Genomic DNA, 21,613 nt, shown 5'->3' with positions numbered 1-21,613 from the left:
TCTTTTCAATGATTATTTTCCACATGTTTGATTTCATTAAAACATACTTATATACTAAAATGGTCTTTTTGTTTTAATGAAAAACTTGGTAGTGTGAGCTTTATTAATGGACTTTAGTAAGATTAGCCTAACTTCTGTCTACAAGTCAAAAGATACTTAATTGTTTACTGAGACATTTATTTTAATTTATTTATAGAGGATATATATGTTAAAGGTAATTTCCCTTTTTGGCCTGAACCTGTTTTATTAATGTTCTCCATAATGAACTGTTTATTACTGTTATAAAATTCATAGCAATTAAATCACAGCAGATATTCTGTACTTTCTATTGTATGACATCTTGAGGCTTCCATCACTTACATACCCCAGTCGCCACCCTTGTTTGGTACTGTGAGGATTGTGGTGTTGTGTCATTGGATATAATGTTTACTTGTAGATTAATATATATTTTGGAGGAATCATTATTTAAGAATTTCCTAGACAATGTTATTTCAAAATTTAATAAATAGGTCATAAGTAAATAATTCATTGTAAATGTAGAACATACAATGATGTAGAAATCTTAGAAAACAAAAATATTATTTCTGTGAAACAATCCTTTTCTACACTGTGAAAATATATTGCTCTCATTGTTTGATTTAAAAGCTGACAGGGCAGTAGCTGGGTGGACAGTAAGTGGGAAAGCCACTCAGAATGGGAGGAAGAAAAAGGACAGAGTCAGCACAGACATCAGCCAGCCACCCAGGAAGCAAGACATGCTAATGGACAGGTAAAGCCATGAGCCACATGGCAATATGTAGATTAATGGAAATGGGTTCATCTAAAGGTAAGAGTTGGCTAGTAACAAGCCTGAGCTATTATTCTAGCATTTAGAATTACGATAAGCCTCTATGTGGAATTTGGGAAAGTGACTGCCAGGCATTTGGAACAGGTGGTCAGACCAGCAAATATCTGTTCACAGTATTTGTAAAAATGTTAGAATCATACTATCAGCATTTTCTTATATGCTAAAAGCTTCGTATTTTATAATCAGGTCTATATGAAGATATTTTTGTGCAAACATATAATGAGCTTTGAGTATATTCCCCACCACCACAATACATTCCCTTACTTCCACTCTCTGTTTCTATTACTTACTTTCCCCTAGGTAGTGCTGTATTAGTACGTAAAGTTATTTGTCTGTAATATCTTACCCCTACAAATGGGAAAAAAATGCTGTTTTCTTTCTTTTTTTTTTTGAGACTGACCTAATTCATCCTGATTATTTTTGAAAAAACATTAAGTGGCATTTATTCAAGCCTCTGGTATTTTATGAAATATGCATGGTAAAGAAATATATCAAATCATGGCAGAGGTCACAGATATTGAAATTTAGAATGTGGGAAAAACCATAGACTGAAGTAATCTTTGTTCATCACACAAGTATGAAGAAAACTAATGTCAAAATAGCAAAAGAAGATGCTAAAAGAAGACAGAGAAGCATTAACGAACTGTTCATGCAAACATATTTAAATCATGATTCAAAATGCTTGAATATTTTGTATTTGTCACCTGATGGATATTTGGTTGTCCTAAAGTCTTATTCTGTTATTCTGAATTTTTAGTGAAATTTAACTTTTGTTTTACTCTTAAAATTGATAAATTATGATACAAAAATTAGCTTCATTCTTTTAAATTGTTCGTTGCAGGTAATGATAAATAGATGATGGCAAATGGCTTTACAGGCAGAAGAACTTGACGTGAAGCTTGATTGCATGATTTGATTCCTAAAACCCATCATTGAAGAAGAGAATTAACTCCAAAAATTTTCAATGACTTCCCATGTGTGCTGTGGTATGTGCATGCACACGCACACAAACATACACACACACACACACACACACACACACACACACACACACACACACACACACTCACCACTTTGAATGCTATAAATAATAAAATAAAAATTAAATTTACAGAAAGTATCAAAATATAGACTTAACAGAAAAAAGTTTTACTTAAATATGACACTTTTACTTTCATATTAACCGTGGTGGTGATTTTCCAAGTTACACAAAATGTAATTCTTGTGTTCAAATCATATTCATCACTTACTTATACTTATTCTTTCTATCAGAGCTATTGTATCTATTTATCATCTGTCTGTCTGTCTGTCTGTCTGTCTATGTATTAACCATTAAGCTAGGAACCAGATTGAAGCTCAGTAGTTGCAATTCAATTATTTATGAAGCACAGGATTTCTTGGTTGGATCTCTAACACACACACACACACACACACACACACACACACACACACACGATTTTCAACAAAATGCAGCACAAAATTTGAAACTTAAATCTAAGGATGAAATTTATCCTACTTTACCCTAAGCTGAATTTTTTTTTTTTTTGCTGACCTTCATTAAGTAAATGCATAACAATAACACAGTTTCTTGAAAGGACTACAGACAAATCACAGAATCCCTGTATTCTTTCTTAATTAATTGTTTTGTAACAACCCTTCTTAACAAGAGCCAAAGATATAAATATTCTCTCTGAAAGTGTTCGAAAATAAATTTAGAGTATTCACAGCAAGACCATGCCAAAAAGCTTCTAACCTGAGAGGCTGTGACTTTTCTAATCATTATCTTGTTAAATTTTTAAAAGGATTCACTGCAGTACTTTTCTTAATGAAAAAAGTGAATGAAGCTAATTTTTGTATCATAATTTATCAATTTTAAGAGTAAAACAAAAGTTAAATTTCACTAAAAATTCAGAATAACAGAATAAGACTTTAGGACAACCAAATATCCATCAGGTGACAAATACAAAATATTCACTGAAAGCACTGTGCAGATGTTGTGCAGATGTAGGGAAGGTGAGAGTGGCCGCCCTGTCAGAGGTGGAGAGAGTGGCCTCAGGCTTATGGGGTCCTGAGTAGTGGAAATAGGCTGAGGTGTTTAAGTAGTTAATGGACAATAGCATTCATATCCATTTTCAATTTACGTATTTCCTGTGATCCATCAGCTTATATTTGTTGTCTAATAATGTCATTTGTTTGATGTGATAAGAGTGCTTTTTCCCCTCATTATTCCATTTTCAACCACAGAGCCATCTTTACAATCACTAATTATTTAACTTTCAAAGAGTAAAGAACTTTGTATTGACTTTTTAGTCAAAGTGCTTTGTAACACCAGTCTCACTAATTTTTAAATCTCTCAGGTTAGAATTTTATTTTGAATTGCATTTATTTGTCATAATATCATAATGAAAAATTGTAAGGTAAATCTTATTTCTATGATGTGAAAGGAAGAGATTTTTTTTCATCTCCTGGCTTGATTGTTGCATTAATCTGTTAGCTGGAGTTTTCCTGAGATAGAAATAAAGAAGGAAGTAAGCCAGTTAAATTATAATAAAATTGGATCTATCTCAATGTCAGCTGTCAATCAAAGAGATTGTTAAAGGAATACTGCAACCTTCTGGCAGATTTATGAGGGCTGTTTAAAACAAATGGTGCTTGCGCTGAAATTCAGAACATTACAAATAAGATCATTGCTGAGCTACAAAATACAATTAACTAGCTTAATTGGAAGATAAATTGAATGTCTTTTATTCCCTTATTCCCAGCTGCAAATGTTATAACCTGTCTATAGTAATTATGTGAGAAAATATTTTTTAATGTCAATTTTTGTTCTGTTTTCTGTGTTTTAGGAATATACAGGATACTTAAGATTATAAGGGGGTATTGAGAAACAAATGTATTTTGTTTGCATCATTCCTTTTTTTCTGCAGAATAATGCTTAGAATCCAAATAAACACAACAATGAATTGCTGTTTCCTGAAACATTGGATGGTGGTGATTCCTCTCCTTTGGTATTGCCTTAAAGTTGCAGAGAACTTGCCAGCTGGGAGAGCTCAGAAAGAAGCCTCATATCCTGGAAGAGCTAAGCGTGGCTGGGTGTGGAACCAATTTGTTGTACCAGAGGAAATGGATACGAGACAACATGTTGGACGGGTACTTATTTTCTGGAATATTGACAGTAAATGGCTATATAAAGATGTGATGTGAATCGGTTAGGAAAGTCTGGTGATTTACACATATTTAAGGGAGCCATTAAAAATTACCAAACATGGGCACAATAATAAATTTGAAACACAACTCAAAACTTGAAGAGGAAAGTCCAGTTTTCAAACTTCTCTTTCTGTCTTTTCATGAATGTGTTATATCCATTTATCAGCATTAAGAAATGTAATTATGTTATTTGTGGAAATGGATCAAAGCAGCCACAGAATCAAATGCCATTTATCAGCAGTACTCAGCTTGATATGCTGCTATGCTAAGCATACGCTATGACTTATGTTCACTCATTTTTAACTAAGCATATTAATTCCATTTCTTTTACCAGCTCAGGAATTTCAGGGGCCTACACACATCATTTAATTAGTGTAGTTCAAATGCAAAAAAAAAGAGATTGTTTTCACTTTGAGAACAATATTTAAAAAATTTTTCCTTAATGAGACTGTAGCTAGAGTTTTTTGCCTGGCCCACAGTCAGGACAAATCTCTCTCACCCCACCAAGTCCCACAGCAGCTCAGACCCAACCAAGTAAACACAGAGACTTATAAACTGTATGGCCATGGCAGACTTCTTGCTAACTGTTCTTATAGCTTAAATTAATCCATTTCCATAAATCTATACCTCGCCACTTGGCTGGTGGCTTACTGGCATCTTCACATTCTGCTTGTCCTGGCAGTGGCTGGCAGTGACTCTTACTCAGCCTTCCACTTCCCAGAATTCTTCTCCTCCTTGTCCTGCCTATACTTCCTCCTGCCTGACTATTGGCCAATCAGTGTTTTATTTACTAACCAATCAGAGCAACACATTTGCCATACAGAACATCCCCCAGCATGAGACAGAACTGCTCCAATCTCTATATTTGTTTTTTTTATTATTATTATTTGAATTGAAAAGTAATTACAATAGCATGCCCTTCTCTGTAACTCTCTTGCTCTAAATAGATGTATCAAAATAAGTTACCTGCAGTTAGGTGGCAGCAAAATTTAATTAGGTACTTACTGTTTTTAGACTATTCGGGAGAGTAACATGTTAGCCTGGTTCTCAGAATCCATGAACACTTTATCTATCCTAGCTACAAAGTATATATATAATATTTGTTGTTGAATCCATATATATATATATATATATATATATATATATATATGTATATATATAAACCTTCCTATATGTGCCTGTATGTGCTAGACACAAATTAAATTTTTCTGGTCTTTTTTTTCCTAAGATACCTGCAGGCAATCATATACGTGGCTACAACACATAAATGACAGGTTCTGCATGTTATATACTTAGTCTATTTTTAGTGATGTGTATAAACATTTGTCTGCATGAATGTATTTGTAACACATGTATATATGGTGGCTATGAACGCCAGAAGTCGTTGAATCCCCTGGAACTGGAGTTACAGACAGTTGTGAGCTACTGTGTGGGTTCTGGGATTTGAACCCGGTCCTCTGGAAGAGCAGCCAGGGCTCTCAACCACTGAGCCATCTCTCCAGGCTGAAAATCCTAAACTAATTAGTCTAAACTAATTAGAATTATTTTTAAGTCCAATAAGTTTAATTATTCTAATTATAAATAATATTAAATTACAATCAGATTAATTATGAATAATGTAATTGTAGACTAAACATAATTAGTCTAATTATAAGTAAGTCTAAACTAATTAGACTTATTTGTTTAAAATAATAAAGTCTTACTACTTCATTATACTGGAAATCAGGAACTTCTCCATTCCTGACATGGTTATACATATGATAATATTTTACCTCAGTTGACATGATAAAGAATTATAAAGTGGGTGGGGGTAGTTCATGTATTTAATCTCAGCACTAGGGAAAGAAAGACAGGTGGATCCCTAAATTCAAAGCCAGCTGATTCTACAGAGTCAGTTAAAATACATGCAGGACTACACAGAAAAACTCTGTCTCAAAAAACCAATGATAATAATTAAAAAAAGAATGATGTAGATTTATTCACTTGAAACTGATTAAAATATATGAAAATTATGAATACCAAGTTGAATTTGTATATATCCAGAAATACAGTTGTCTGTCTTTACTTGCAGCTAAGATCTGATTTAGACAATGGAAACAGCTCTTTCCAGTACAATCTACTGGGGACTGGAGCTGGCAGCTTCAGCATTGATGAACGAACAGGTGACATATTTGCCATACGGAAGCTCGACAGAGAGGAGCAATCCCTCTACATGCTGAGAGCCCAGGTAATAGACACCAGCACTGGAAAGGCTGTGGAACCTGAGTCTGAGTTTGTCGTCAGAGTCTCGGATATCAATGACAATGAACCCAAGTTCCTCTATGAACCCTATGAAGCCACTGTACCGGAGATGTCTCCAGAAGGTATTGCATAGTAATTTACATCAGCGCTTTATTAAAATGACAAGAGATTAAAATGTTTGAGTATACGTTTGGTAGAACATTGGTTTAGTTTCCATATTAACCTTTCCTGTGACAAAATTTTTAAGTAAAATATTTGCAGAATCATGTAATATAATACTATTTTTTAAAGTAAAATTAGAAGAAAAACTATAAACTTTTTTCTAGTGAGCTCTATTTAATTAGTACTTTATTACTGCTTCAAAATTGTTTGTACTTCTGGCATATAATGTGATGGTTTTATTGTTGGATACGCTGTATGTATGAAATACAGACTTCTGTATATATAATGCTGTTTTTTCTTAGTTTCATTAATATCTGAAATGAATTTAATTTCAAACTTGAACATTCAAGTAGAATTGAGCTAAAATTTATATTTTTATCATTTGTCACCCTGTACTGCAAAGCAATTTTCCTATAAGCCTTCAGATTATGTTTAAAAAGTTTAGATGTTTATATTCAGTGGATTAATAAATTCTATAAGATATGCATAACGAGTTAAAGGAAATAATTTGTATAATAAAAACTGCTACAGCCATTAAGAACAAGGAATATTAAAAAAAAAAAAAAGGTGCTTAAACATTTACCGGCATCTTTGCTCATTTCAAGTTCCTATTCAACATTGTTGCCATTAAAGTCATGAATGCATTGAATGAATACGAGATGGTTTCAATGGGAAAAAGTTATCAACTACTTTGGAGATCAAAAATAACTTTGAAGCAAAGGGAATTTATGGATATAAAAATTCTCTTATTAAGTCTGACAAAATTTGGATAGCACAATTACAGTCAAATTTAATTTAAAAATCTGTTTAAAATGATAATTTATTTAGTCACGATTATTTTAAAACATGCTAACATAATTTGAAATTTATTTATGGAAATTTGAAATAATTTTCCATTGAGTGTATAATATATTTCCCATTGTACTTTTCCTGATTTTTTTCTTTTAACATACCAATTATAAATTAGGGGTGTCATTCTGATTTGATTATGAGATAATATTGTTCTATGATAGAATATACTTACAACATAAATGATACATATTTGACATAATGTGTCAAAAACAAATTTTGTTAAAATATTTTTAGACTCCTTTAAATTTGTTGTTTTGATAGCAAACAGATTCCTTGTCTTTCATTTTTTTTTTGTTCTCCCCATGTTTTCCTTCTTTGGTCTTTTTCTCCACTTATGCAATTTATGGTATTATCATGTACTTAGAATATTTTGTTTAAAAGTAAAAAGAGAATCATAATGGATTTTTAGTAATTCTTTTCTAGAATGGTACTTATATAAGTTAAACATACAACCCCCTCAAAAAACTAATTTTAAATAAGCATGCTTATAATTAGTTTATGATGGATATTAAATATGGGTGAAGTATGAGGGTTATTATTTGTCTAGAAATGTGGGTCAGTTTTTTGAGAGAGAAAAAATGGTATACATAAACCAGTCATGTATTCTGGAAGATCTCCATAGGAGAGTGACCATAATTGCATGTGTGAGTGAATTCATGACATGCAAAATACACACATCATAGGCATGTACACAAGCACATACACAAAGAAAGTACGTGAATGATTTGAGTGTAATTAATTAGATTATAGTGTAGTGGCATATTTAGGGAACACCAGAAAAGTAATGTAACTGTTGTCAAACAGTTCTTAGATGAAAAGAGTTTCCCTGGATCCTGGACACATGCAGAAAATTCATGGAATATGATGGCTTCCTAAAAAATCAGCTGAGTGGTTGTTTTCTTTTGATTTTTCTGTGAAATTTGATATAAATAATAGAACTTGGAAAATGGTCTAACACTTTATATGGGGAAGAAAAGAAATAAAATGAACAGCAGCTTACAGAATTAGGAAGCCTATAGGCAATGATTTAATGTTTAGTTAATAGTGTTACAGAATAACACTATTAACTAGTAACATACAGTCAATAATAACACAGTTTAGTTATGAAACTAAAGTCCTAGAGTTTCTATTTCTGTAATAAAACACCATGAGGAAAAGTAACAGTAATATGTGGAGGAAAAGATTATTCAATCTTATAGTTCCATCACTGAAGGAAACCATAGCAGGAACTCAAAGTAGAGCAGGGACTTAGTGTGAATTGAAACAGAGGCCATGGAGCAGCACTTGCTTGCTTCTAGTTTGCTTCTCACGACTTACTTCATTCTTTTAAATGTACGCTTGACAACCTTCTGAGTGGAGGCACCACTTGCCTACAGGGCACTCTCATGGAGTAATTTTGTTAATTTAGATTCCCTCTTCTCACAAGTGTGGACTTGTGTCAGGTTGACAAAAAAACAACAACACATTTAGTGACTACATGTTTCTTTGTTCATTTTCATTTTAAAGTTAATTTGCAAACTATGTAGTTAATCTGTGGGATACAGTAGATACTTTGTGCATTAATTGGTGTTCAGACTTAAATGGAGTCCAAATAAAAACGATGAGGAATGGACAGCAGTTTTTATGAAGCTGGCTACTATTGAAGTTTTCTCATTGTTTTGATCTTTTACCAATGATTTCCTTTTGAAGCATTAGTTTATATCTGTTACATTTCACCTGTAGTAAAGAAATCAACCAGTAAGGTAATATGAGATTTAATTTGCTTTCCTAAGTATATCATTACCACATTTTGTGAATTCTTTTCTGCAAATACATTGTTAATTCTCCCTCACACTCATCTTTATATTCATTATCTGTTGGTGGCAATTGCTCTCAGGCTGCATGTTGACATTTTACAAGAGCTGTGCTTCAAAATTATTTTTTATATTGAATTTAAACATCAGTCACTGCCAGAACTTTAGTTTGTCTTTCTTTAATGTGTTTGTTGTGTTAGAATCAGTTGCCAACTTTTATTTGTATCTGCACTTTGAACTAAAATTTGACTTAGATTGCTTTAACAAATTCACAATATATATATTATCTACTTGACTATTTAGTTAATAATATACGACTTACTGATCCAAAATTGCATGTACTTCTAAGACAAAATGTGATGCTTTTAGTCTTTCATACATTGTGTGTATTAAACACTCACTCTTTCTATACAATGTTGGGTTTTCTAGATTGCATCTACATTTGGAATAGTTTCTTTCAAGCTTGGACAAGTTCAATTGAGATAAAACTCTGTGTGTGTGTGTGTGTGTGTGTGTGTGTGTGTGTGTGTGTGTGTTCAACTGGACTGCAAAGTTATTTTCTTCCTTCTACAAAAAAAATATAAGGTGTAAGAGCCTAAAAGATACAGAGTTATTGAGGAGAAATGACTGAATAACTAGACAGAATTATGCATGTGTGTATGAAAATGCTGCACAAAACATGAGATCCATTTGAGAGGTGGCCAATGTATATATAAGGGAGACTCCATGAAAGTGCATGAAGACACACAGTGACCCAAGGGATTATAAAGTGCAAGTCATTAGTCAATTATTATCCTGAAATGTTTTGTTGTTGAAGTTGTATCTTCATTTTTATATCTTTGCGATTGACCTGAATAACAACTTATTTTAATTGTCTTCCCTTTTAATGATGGCAGTCAGTTTTCATACAAAATGTTACATTAAAGAGAGAGAGGATAATGAAAACAGACTGTGTGCGACTAGAGGGATAGCTCAGCTGTTAATAAAAGTGGCTGTTCTTTCAGGGAAACATTTTTGATGCCATAAACCCACATATGACATCATATCTGTAAATTTACTTCTAGATATTTTCATAGCCTCTGCTTGCCTGAAGAGGCAACAGGTACTCAATTATTTCATAAGCATATGTGGGAGCAAAATGCTAAAATGTCATTCACAAAAAATAAAATATTATTTAAAATAGATTTTGTACCTGTCTTTCAGTCAGGAAATGTTCTTTACTTATCTAAGTCATAGTTTCAGAGAAAAGCCCTTTTAAGCCAATCCTTGTTGGCAACATAGATTCATGTCATTATTTTATATAAATTATTCAAAAATGTTGTTTTGATAAATTAGGTCACACTATATGATCGACAAAAATAATGAATAAACATTTATGGTTTTCCTACACTGAATGAGAATTCTTGTTGCAACCCTATGACCATTATGTATGTGTACAAACATAATGGACATTGGAAAGCAAAAGCCTTTAAAGTTTGATCTTATGTCTTTCTCCTTACAGTAAGCAAGATGGCTAGTAGTGAAATCTTCTTTACCCCTATTTCTAGGTGCTCAATGAAATAAATAGAATCTATCTAATCTTTTATTGCAGGAAATATCCCAGTACTTCAGTTTCAAAACTAGCAAGAATTTGTGGTTAAATACAATATCATCATGATTATTTCATTATTAAAATATAACAGGATTTGTGAATGAAACTATGTTGACTTTATTACTTATGAACGACGATGACGGTTGTGCAGTGTTGGCATATGCCTTTAACCCCAGCACACGGGAAGCAGAGCCAGGTGGATTTCTGTGTCTTAGAGGTTAGGCTGGTCTACAGAGTGAGATTCAGGACAGGCACCAAAACTACACAGAGAAACCCTATGTTGAAAAACCAAAAAAATTAAAGAAAGAATGACTATAATAGTTTTTCATCTTTGAAATGTAAATAAAATATATATAATGAATTCTATTATAGTGAAAAGAATATCTTGAGTTATGTGTTTACTGATTTTGAAAAAGTACATAGTTATTTTCAATAATAGTTACCATTAATTTTATAGAATATATCACAATACATTAGCATATATGTGATAAAAAAAGATAAATTCAAATGCAAATATAAACAAATATTAATAATTATAATTACTTGTCAGAAAATAACTTATTTCTTTTTTAAGTTTGGTACATTTGAAAACTTGATTCCCAGAATCTTAAAGGTTTACATATAAGTTCTAATGAATGGGTTTTGATTAATTGCTATTCTATTTCTTCTAATGAAGCTGGTGTATATATCACCAGCTTCATTAAACAGAGTTTAATGCACTAAAATGATATAGTCTCCAAGTTTTAAAGGCAAAGGTGTCAAATATGCAATTCATAAATACAACCACTGACTTATTTGTAGGTAGCTATGATCAGAAAACCAAAGTGACTGAAAAACACTTTACACAATTAAGGTGAGAAGTGAGAAACAGAAGCTGCTTTCCAATGCTCCTTATAATTTCTGGGATGTTAAGGAATTATACCTCAAATATAAATAATACAATGTATTTATTGAAGACTTACCAGTAGATGAAAGTCTTCCCATTAATGAAATTGTTTCCCAGTATGAATGTAGATGCAGAGTTGAAAACCATACAAGTAAATATCTCTATAAAATCTAGATGAATAAATCTATATGTTAAAGTAGCTGCTTCAAGATTGCATGTTGTGGTCCAAAACTTTAAAACTAGCACTCAGGAGCCACAGGTATATAGACCTCTATTAATTCAAGACCAGCATCATCTACACCAAGAGTACTAGGCAAGCCTGGATAAGTAATGCCTTATATGAAAATACAAAACAGTTGTTTCATAACACAATTTATATTTCTCCACTATGCAGGAAATATTTTAATTGCATACTTAAAAGTGTAAAACAAAGATAATACTTACATATTGAAATAAATGAGTCATAATGAAATCCATGGTTTGACTCTCAGCAGTCATCACTAAAATAAATTGTAGCACATGTGTTTAATTAAGTGTCCAGTAATAAATATACAATTCAATTTTATCCTGTCCTGGTTACAATTTGCTACATTCCTTATGATTAGTGTGCATATAAAATTTTATCACTTTTTTATATTTTTTGTGTTTGGATGCCTCCTATCATTATTAGACAATAAAATACTCTCTGTGGTATGAGGCATCACAAGCCAATGAGATTCTGTTACAGAAGATAAAATTAAGTTAGGCCGGAATCATTAGGTTATGCATAAAACTTGTGGGTGATGATAAATTTAAAGTAACACACATTGACAGAGTTACAATTTCCGTACATGAGATTATATCTAATGCCTACAAAATCTTTTTAATATGTTTAGAAAATCTATTATTGATTCTGCCATTAATGTTTATTCCAATCTTCAAAATTCACTTAGCTTTATAGTTTAGCAATTATTAACATTACCTCAAACATGGCAATTCATATGAAATTTTATATGTACTGTACATATTGCCTTCTAATACTGTACAATAATCTTATTATAATTCTATCTGTGTCATTAAAAAATGAAAGAATTTAATCAACAAGTACAGTTCCCAAAGAGAACAAAACTGTACCTTCCTCTTGAACACCTGGTGCAATGTCCAGTATCACCTAGAAGACAACATATACTACTTCTAATATTGTATTTTCACAAAAAATATTTTATGATAGTTGTAAAGATTCAGTAGATAAACAGGAAGACTTAATAGTTAAATTAGCATTTATGAGAAAGTTTCTCATGAATTAAATGTCAAATGTTAATTCAATGTAAAGGCAAGGAATGTTGTACTGTGTGTATGTTTTATGTTTATTTGAGACAAGTAAACTAATTAGTGGGTTGCTATTTACCATGTAGTGTTTTGTTTCTTTATTTTTATATAACGATCAAAGTCTCCTCTTACTCCTCTTTTCTCACTCTCTCCTCCATCACCCTCCATCCACTCTTCCTCCTGTTTCTCTTAAGTAAAACGTGTCCCTCACATGAATATCAGACAGCCATGGTATATCAAGTATCAAGTTTTAGTGAGACTAGGGTATCTCCTCTCTTATTAAGGCTGGACAAGGCTGTAGTGAATGAGGAATAGCATCCAAAAAAAAGGCAACAGTGTCAGAGAAAGCCAGAGCTCCACTGTTATGAGTCTAATGTAGATGGATTGCTGAACAATCTTATTAAATAAAAAAAGGAGCCAGAAATTGGAGCTAAACCATGAGAGAGATCAGAGGAATAGGAAGAGCCACCAGCCAACCTCACCTCATAAAGCCCACAGCTTCCAAAAACTGAGATGCTTCCTGTCTACTCACGGCTATGTATGCCTTGCTGTTCTGCCATCTGATTTGCCCTCTCTGTACAGCTACATCACTTTCTCTTCCTTCCCAGATCTGTCACTTCCTGTCTGTCTATCCAGGCCTCCAGACTTCCATGGTTAACTAGTGTTGGAATAAGGCATATGCCATATATCTGGCTCTGTTCCCAGTGTGGCCTTGAACTCACAAAGAACCAAACATATACCTCCCTGCCAAGTGATAGTATTAAAGGTGTGCACTACCCTTGCCTGACTTCTGTGTTTATTTATAATTGTTGACTTTTTCTTCTCATCTCCAGGCAACCTTTATTTATTAAAGCACAAATAAAATATCACCATGTTTCCCCTTTTATGTCTAATGAAAATTAAAAAGTTATAACTAATATAATAAAAATTATATAAAATAACTGCAATAACTATATATAATATACAAGCAACAAATACATCAACATCTAGTCCAACAAGAAGACCAAGTTGCACATCTGTAACATATATGCTGAAGGCCTAGGTCAGTCACATTCAGGATCTCTGAATGACTGTTCAGACTCTGTGAGACACTATGAGCACAGGTTAATTTGTTCTCTAGATTTTCTTGTGTTTTCCTTGACCTCACCGGCTTCTTCAAGCCTTCCTCCACATTTTTCGCATAATTTACTCCTACCTAATGTTAGACTGTGGGTTTATGCCTCTGTTTCCATCAGTTGCTGGCTGCAGCCTCTCTGATGACAGTTGAGACTAGGCATCAATCTAAAAGTATAGCAGAATATAATTTGGAATCATTACATTGACATTTTTTTTTTCTGCCAGACCTATCCTAAGTCTCTGGGCTAGGCTGCCTCTGGGTCATGGGTTTTAAAGTTTGGTCAGTCATTGGTTGGTCACTCCCACAATTCTGCACTATCTTTACTTGAACACATCTTGTACATAGGCCAACTTGTAGGTTGAAAATTTGGTGGATAGATTGAGATCCCAATCTATCCACTGGAAGCCTTTTTTCTTGCCATGATTTTTTATTATTATTTTTTTTATTTTACATACAAACCCCAATTTCTCCTTCCTCCTCTCCTCCTGTTCCCTCCTCCTACCACATTTCTGCCCCACATCCTCTATTCAGAAAAGGTAAGGCCTTCAATGGGAGTCAACAAAGCATGGCATATCAAGTTGAGGCAAGTCTAAGCTCTCCCCTGTAGATGTAACCAACCATCTTATTAAATAAGAAACACAGAGCCAATGCAAAGATGAAAGCCAAGAGATCAGAGCGAAGAGCCTTACCTGCCTCCTGCAGCTAACCTCTTAAGCCAAGAGACTTTTCCCAAAGAGAGCTACTTCCTGTCTGTTTGTCTTTATATAGACTATCTGTTCTGCCTTCTCATTGGTTGTAAAACCAACTACATGACTGCCTTGTCACTGTCTGTTGTACAGCCCTCCAGGTCCTCTATGGTATTGAGATTAAAGGCATGTGTCTCCAATACTGGTTGTATCCTTGAACACACAGAGATCTACCTAGCTCTGCCTATCAAGTGCTGGGATTAAAGGCATACACCACCAATGCCCACCTTTTGCTATGGCTCTAATAGCTCTAACACCCTGGCAACTTTATTTGTTAACATACAAATAAAATCATATTTCAGTACAATTAAAATGTCACCATATTTCCCCTTTTCTATTTTAATAAAAAGAAAAAAGGAAAAAGGTTATAACTAACATAAGAAGAACTATATACAAAAGTACAATAACTATATACAATATATACAAGTAATAAATACCTAAACGATGTCTAGTCCATTTGTATTTGACAAATTCAGAGAAAATAATTCCATTATCTATCCTATTTGGTAAGTCCAATATGTACCTAATTCACTTTCTATCCTAACTAGTCTTCAATGATGACTAAAAATCTTCAACTATAACTAACTAATCTTCAACTCCCTCAGAGATCCAAGAAGAAAATAATATTACCTAACAAAAATAAAAACAGGAAGTGTATGCAAGCAACTTCTGAAAAATTGTGAGTTGACAGAAACAGCCAGCTGCCTGGACAGGTTTCTCCACAGTGTTGGGGCATCATCTTCAGCCTATAGGCTTAGCTCATCTGACAGACTCATTTGTAAAGTAGGATGTACACAAGGTCACAATTCAACCTCACATTGGGTGAGAGCAGTCCATGTACCAGAAACACCTGAATTCCACTAGTGTCATGTCATGATTCAGGATTTTAAATTCTGGAAATTGTTGATTTTTTTTTTAATTCAGCTGTTCATTCTTCTTGGCTGTGTATATATGGCTTTATCTCAGCATCCTGATCATCTCTACATCCCTCTATTAAATGCCAGTCTACTATTGAGAGGCATGAGCTTAGTTACTCTTCAAGATTAACTGTTTCAGCTGCTGTTCCATTGCACATCAGAAGCCATCGACCTACTGCCTGTTCAGCTGCCTTCTAAGGAAAGGGCACTGTACCTTTTCTGGATCGTGAAGGCTACTTCAGGGATGGTGCCATATTGTCCTGGCCTCAGAAGATGCCTTTTGATAAAGCCATAACCACACTTGATTTGGCAAGAATCAGTAGTCCTTTGTTTCATGTCATGTCTGTCTATTTTGTCCTGTTGATTTGAGGATACTTTGTTGTCCAGTGGCTAACTTTTGCCACAATGAAAGTTGACTCCATATGCAGTTTCTTCAATGTCCATATTTTCTCTGAAGTAGAATGGTACTGCCAGGAGCCGACATGTCTCAAAAAAGAAAAATTTTATAAGTTATTAAAACATTTTAAACGCCATATTCTGTAGATCTCTGAAGGGTTTGAAGATGACCTGTCTCTCTAAAATATATCTGCTCAATCTTGAAAACATACCTAATATGACTGCAAGTTCTATTGTAATGTCTAACTACTAACTTTCATTTCTTTATATCCTAATAGTTGGTAATAATAACATTCAAGGATCAGAAAGTTGCATTACATTGTGAAATGAATGGTAGAAGTACAATTAGAAATATACATATAGCATTTTCTAACAATATCAATTTCAATATATATATATAAATTGTATACAATATAAAACAATACAATCCAGTGTAAAGTATTTAAAACTAGTAATTGTCTGTTTCTTTTCTTTTTTGTTAAACAAGAACTTTAAATTTAATCTCCTTTGCTTAATCTTTTTTCTAACCCTTGACAACCACTTGTAACCAACCCCCCTAAACAATGAAAATTATCCCAGACCCAAAACCCATTAAAAAGACCAAAAAACCTCCTGCTGCACACCACCTCTTTGGGAATGTGGGCGTCGTCTTCTTAAAATTGCTTCCTGCTGTGTATGTGCGAAGGTATCTTTTTCCTGAAAAGAAAAATTTTAGGTTAATTGTCAAATTCTAGGAAAGGTAACTACATCCTTTGTTATCCAGGCTGTGAATAATGCCAAAGTTCAGGGTTTATCTCAAGTCCTTATTCAAGTAGTCTTTGAGACTGATCATTGCAGCTAGTCCTCTCAAAATTGCTCTGAGCACTTTGTAGTTCAAAGCTGATCTGTAGATGATGTTTGTCAGCTTAGTGATGTTATTATTGTCCACATGGAATTGTTGTTGTTGTGGGGCCCCATCTTCTTCCTGGAGACTTCAGTTGATGTTAGGCCTGGACGTGATTTCCTGCAGAAAACTGATAAGAGACTCAAACACAAAGAAATATAAATGCAGCTAATTGAAGCCTTTTTTCTAGAACTAGTTAGTACTCTATATGACCATTCATATCTTAACAAAGTTTAAAATGTATATATATATACATGTAAAATGTATATATATACATATATATATATATATATAAATCTTGTAAATTTTGAAATAAAATTCATACTTTAAGAAACGTTTAAAGAATCAGAATAGAATCAAAGAGTTGAGATTAGTAATAGAATAGTTCCTTAATTAATTTGGCTTTTGTCCTGTCCCATAGCAAAAGAAGGCTCTTTTATTCTGGCATGATACAGGGAGTTTGCATTTTCCTTTTAACAACATGCTTGAGTTTAAAGAAGGAGAGAGCCATTCTCCAACTCCAAAGTCAGCTTTAAATTTTAATTGAACTGGGACTATTAGAAGACCGATAGTGTTAAATTTCTTTAGAGGAGAGCAGAAACATTTAGGAAGACATAAAATTTTTTAGATGATATACCAATAGGCCATTTTACTCTTGTTTCCTGGGATAGATGATTTGTATTTTTCCTAAGTTGTCATTTATCCAGTGTTCTTCAGATTCCTTAGCCTTCATTCTCCTAAAAGACAAAAACAAAAACCTTTCCCCAAGACTAATTTTGGGGATGTTCCTTTTTAGCAAGTTATTATCTGATTAATTGAAAAGGCATGTGTTACTGGTACAAGTTAGTTTAAATAGGATGCTCATGCTGGTTGATGAACTATCACCTCCTCTAACTGAGAGGACTCTCTTGTTCAAATCAAACCTTTACCATTTTTGATGGTACCCACAACTTATCTTCTCCTGTAGAAACAAAAGCAAAACCTCATCCCCAATGTAACACATATCATGGTTTCCATTCTGAGGTCAGCACATTCTTAAAGTATAGAGGCTCATTTAATTCTGTAGTTTTTTTTTCTATTACCCAATGTCTCTCTGCAGCTGTTGTTACTTTCTCATTGGCATTGAGCAAATTCAAAGTTAATAGAGCATTATGTAGTCTATTGCTGACGGTTTTTGTTACCCCCTTCTGTTTATTTAGCATATCCTTTAGAGTTCTGTTTGATTTTTCTATAACTGCTTGACCTGTAGGATTATGTGGTATGCCTGTAATATGCTTTATATATTTTTTTATTTTATTTTACAACACCATTCAGTTCCACATAATAGCCACAGATTCCCATGCTCTCCCCCTCCCACCCCCCTCCTCCTCCCCCCAGCCCACCCCCCATTCCACCTCCTCTATATCAAGGTCTCCCCCGAGGACCAGGATTGACCTGATAGACTCAGTCCAGGCAGGTCCAGTCCCCCCCTCCCAGATTGAGCCAAGCGTCCCTGCATAAGTCCCAGGATTCGAACAGCCAACTCATGCAACGAGCCCAGGACCCAGCACCACCAGACAGCTGCCTCCCAAACAGATCAAGCCAAATGACTGTCTCACCCATTCAGAGGGTCTGATCCAGTTGGGGGCCCCTCAGCCTTTGGTTCATAGTTCATGTGCTTCCATTCATTTGGTTATTTGTCCCTGTGCTTTATCCAACCTTGGCTTCAACAATTCTCGCTCATATAAACCTGTTGCTGGAGGGCTTCTCTCCAGGTTCCCCAAGCCCCGCAGTCCCACAATCCACTTATAAAATAATCACTCAGACGCTTATATCACTTATAAACTGTATGGCCGTGGCAGGCTTCTTGCTAACTGTTCTTTTATCTTAAATTAACCCATTTTTATAAATCTATAGCTTGCCACGTGGCTGGTGGCTTACCGGCGTCTCTACATGCTCTTCTCCTGGCGGTGGCTGCAGCGTCTCTCCCAGCCTTCCGCTTCCCAGAATTCTCCTCTCTCCTTGTCCCACCTACCTCCTGCCTGGTCATTGGCCATCAGTGTTTTATTTACATAGAGTGATATCCACAGCACTTCCCCTTTCTTCTTTTTTTAAAAAGGAAGGTTTTAACTTTAACATGGTAAAATTACATATAACAAAACAATTACCGAGCAAGAATTATAGTTACAATATTAAAGAAGATGTCCTATCTATCTTATATTTGTGAGTTTAAGGTTTTATAGCTAACTTATCTTTTATCATAACTGAGGAAATTATGACTATCTAGCCTTCAACCACATCAAAGACCTGAGAAGGAACATAATGGTACCTGAGAAATGGTAGACGGATGCAAGCAACTTCGGGAATCTTGCAAGAGTAGACCAAGACAGCTGGCAGCCTGGACAGTCACCTAATGTTTTTCAGCATTGTTGGTGCATTCAAATTGGCTACAGGCCTAGAGTATCTGACAGACCATTTTTAGAAGCAGGAATTTTAAGAGACCATCTTACCCTGTCTTGGCAGAGTACAGTGGTCGCTTTTCTTGTGTCCCGCTTGTCCAGAAAGGACAGCATTGCATTTGTACTGTCAGCCATCAAGGCAAGGGCAGTTCTTTGCCCAGTAGGCCATTTTGTGCCAAAAAGACAAACTTCCAAATGGAAATGTCTTAGAAGCCCAACATTTTCTCGGGATCAAATTGGTGCAGCCAGGAGCAATTGTGTCTCACGTCAACAGAATTCTAAGTTATTTAAATGCCATATTCTCCAGGTCTATGAAGTGTTTGAAGATTACCTATCTATCTGAAATATATCTATGTATACCTAGAAGACTTAACTAACATGGCTACAGATATGATTATCATAGATGACTAATTATTAATCTATTTTTTAATTATCCATTACAATTTTAAATGAGTTATATAAACACAACACCTCAAACAAGAATAGAAATATATACATATATAGAGAGAGTATAACAAAATTAACTTCAAGTTTGTATCAATGAACCAAAATTTATACCAATGTAAAACATTTTAAACATAAACTAAAATCTATACCAATGTAAAACATTTTAAACAAGTTATTCTTTAAAAGTAGGTTCATTAATCTACCCTTTTATCTTATCATCTCCATATCCTCCTATATATCATATCCCCTTTTCTTTTTTAGAAAGAGATCACATTTATAATCAACCTGTTTTAAATAAAAATATTGGTTTTTCTCTGTCCCACACCAGAGGGCTCTTCTGATTTGGGACACAAGAATCCCTTAACCATTTTTTTTTTAAAGCAATATGTCTGTGTTTAGAGGGGAGTGAGCCAATTCCACCTCTAAAGCCAGCTTGGTATATTTGGGAATTTGGGCGTAGCATCTCTTACTACTTCCTGCTGGAGGGGGGCGCTGTATCTTATGGGGACGCAAAGAAAATTTTAGACCTATGGGGTAGTCCGTGAGGCTGTATTGTGTGAACCAGTTGCCTTGAAACCGATCTGGATGTTGGATCATCTGGGCCATGGTGTCATCGGAGTCCTTTCAGGGGGTCTTGGCTGGTGAAACCTGATGTATCTTAATCTGGAACAAGTCCACAGCCTCTGGCTTTCTGTGGAAACAAAAGCAGAACCTCTTTTCCAAAGTAACATATCCTTATATCCAAATTTTGAAGTCAAGGTACCTTTAAAATATACATTTTGGCATAACTCAACAGGTTTTGTAATCAAATGTTTTTCTTTAGTTATGAATATCAAAGAGAACATAATCCAGATTCTCTGTGTGGTAGCCATCTTTATGTGGCTTATGTTTTATATTACCTTGAGCCTTGAGCCTATTGCTTTAAACTGTACCATTGTAAGCCTGAAACGGCGCTGTGGCTGCTGGCTCTGCCCACTTCAGCTTCCCAACATGGCAGTGGTACGTTTTCTGCCAGCTCTGGGAGTCATCAAGTCTCAGAAATAGTGGGTCTAAGCTTTTATCAAAGCAACGTGTAGCCCAGAAACCTCTTTTTTTTTTTTTTTTTTTTTTTTAAATACTAGTAAAGACTAAATCTACCACACAGCTTAATTTGCCGCTGGCAGATGCCTCATTTCCGCCATACTGCCGGTCAAAAGCACCCGCCAGGAACCTGCCAGTGTTCAAACCTGCGTTTTGCGGTGTCTAGCTGCCCGTATGAGACAAGAAGCAGGAGCCTGGTTTTGGCTCTGTTTAGAATTGGTTATTAAATATTCTCAGGTTTAAGGTGGAAACTCGAGCCGTTGGGCGCCATTTGTTGCTGGAGGGCTTCTCTCCAGGTTCCCCAAGCCCCGCAGTCCCACAATCCACTTATAAAATAATCACTCAGACGCTTATATCACTTATAAACTGTATGGCCGTGGCAGGCTTCTTGCTAACTGTTCTTTTATCTTAAATTAACCCATTTTTATAAATCTATAGCTTGCCAAGTGGCTGGTGGCTTACCGGCTTCTCTACATGCTCTTCTCCTGGCGGTGGCTGCAGCGTCTCTCCCAGCCTTCCGCTTCCCAGAATTCTCCTCTCTCCTTGTCCCACCTACCTCCTGCCTGGTCATTGGCCATCAGTGTTTTATTTACATAGAGTGATATCCACAGCATAAACCCTCCTCTTTCTCACTAATTAGACTCCCAGCTCTCCACCAGGGGCCCAGCCGTGGATGTCTGCATCCAGATTCCACAGTCCTTG

General features: G+C 34.7%; 1 protein-coding gene across 3 annotated transcripts in view; it reads left to right on the top strand.

Annotated features, from left to right (window-relative positions):
• Cdh19 (cadherin 19) overlaps nt 1-21,613 on the top strand; it is a 117,184-nt gene that overhangs the window by 22,541 nt on the left and 73,030 nt on the right. For 2 of the 3 annotated variants that reach the window (XM_037211030.1, XM_028854960.2), the window contains exons 2-3: nt 3,775-3,997; nt 6,126-6,417. In XM_037211030.1, coding sequence (XP_037066925.1) covers nt 3,779-3,997; nt 6,126-6,417 — 511 coding nt within the window. In that variant the 5' untranslated portion in view covers nt 3,775-3,778. Of the gene's footprint in view, nt 1-1,688; nt 1,834-3,774; nt 3,998-6,125; nt 6,418-21,613 lie in introns of all 3 variants that reach the window. The other variant, XM_028854961.2, reaches the window with a different exon arrangement.

This window comes from Peromyscus leucopus, chromosome 15, assembly GCF_004664715.2.
Source record: "Peromyscus leucopus breed LL Stock chromosome 15, UCI_PerLeu_2.1, whole genome shotgun sequence".
Taxonomy (NCBI): domain Eukaryota; kingdom Metazoa; phylum Chordata; class Mammalia; order Rodentia; family Cricetidae; genus Peromyscus; species Peromyscus leucopus.
Note: the sequence above shows the minus strand (reverse complement) of the source record. Positions and strands in the feature narration are given on the sequence as shown.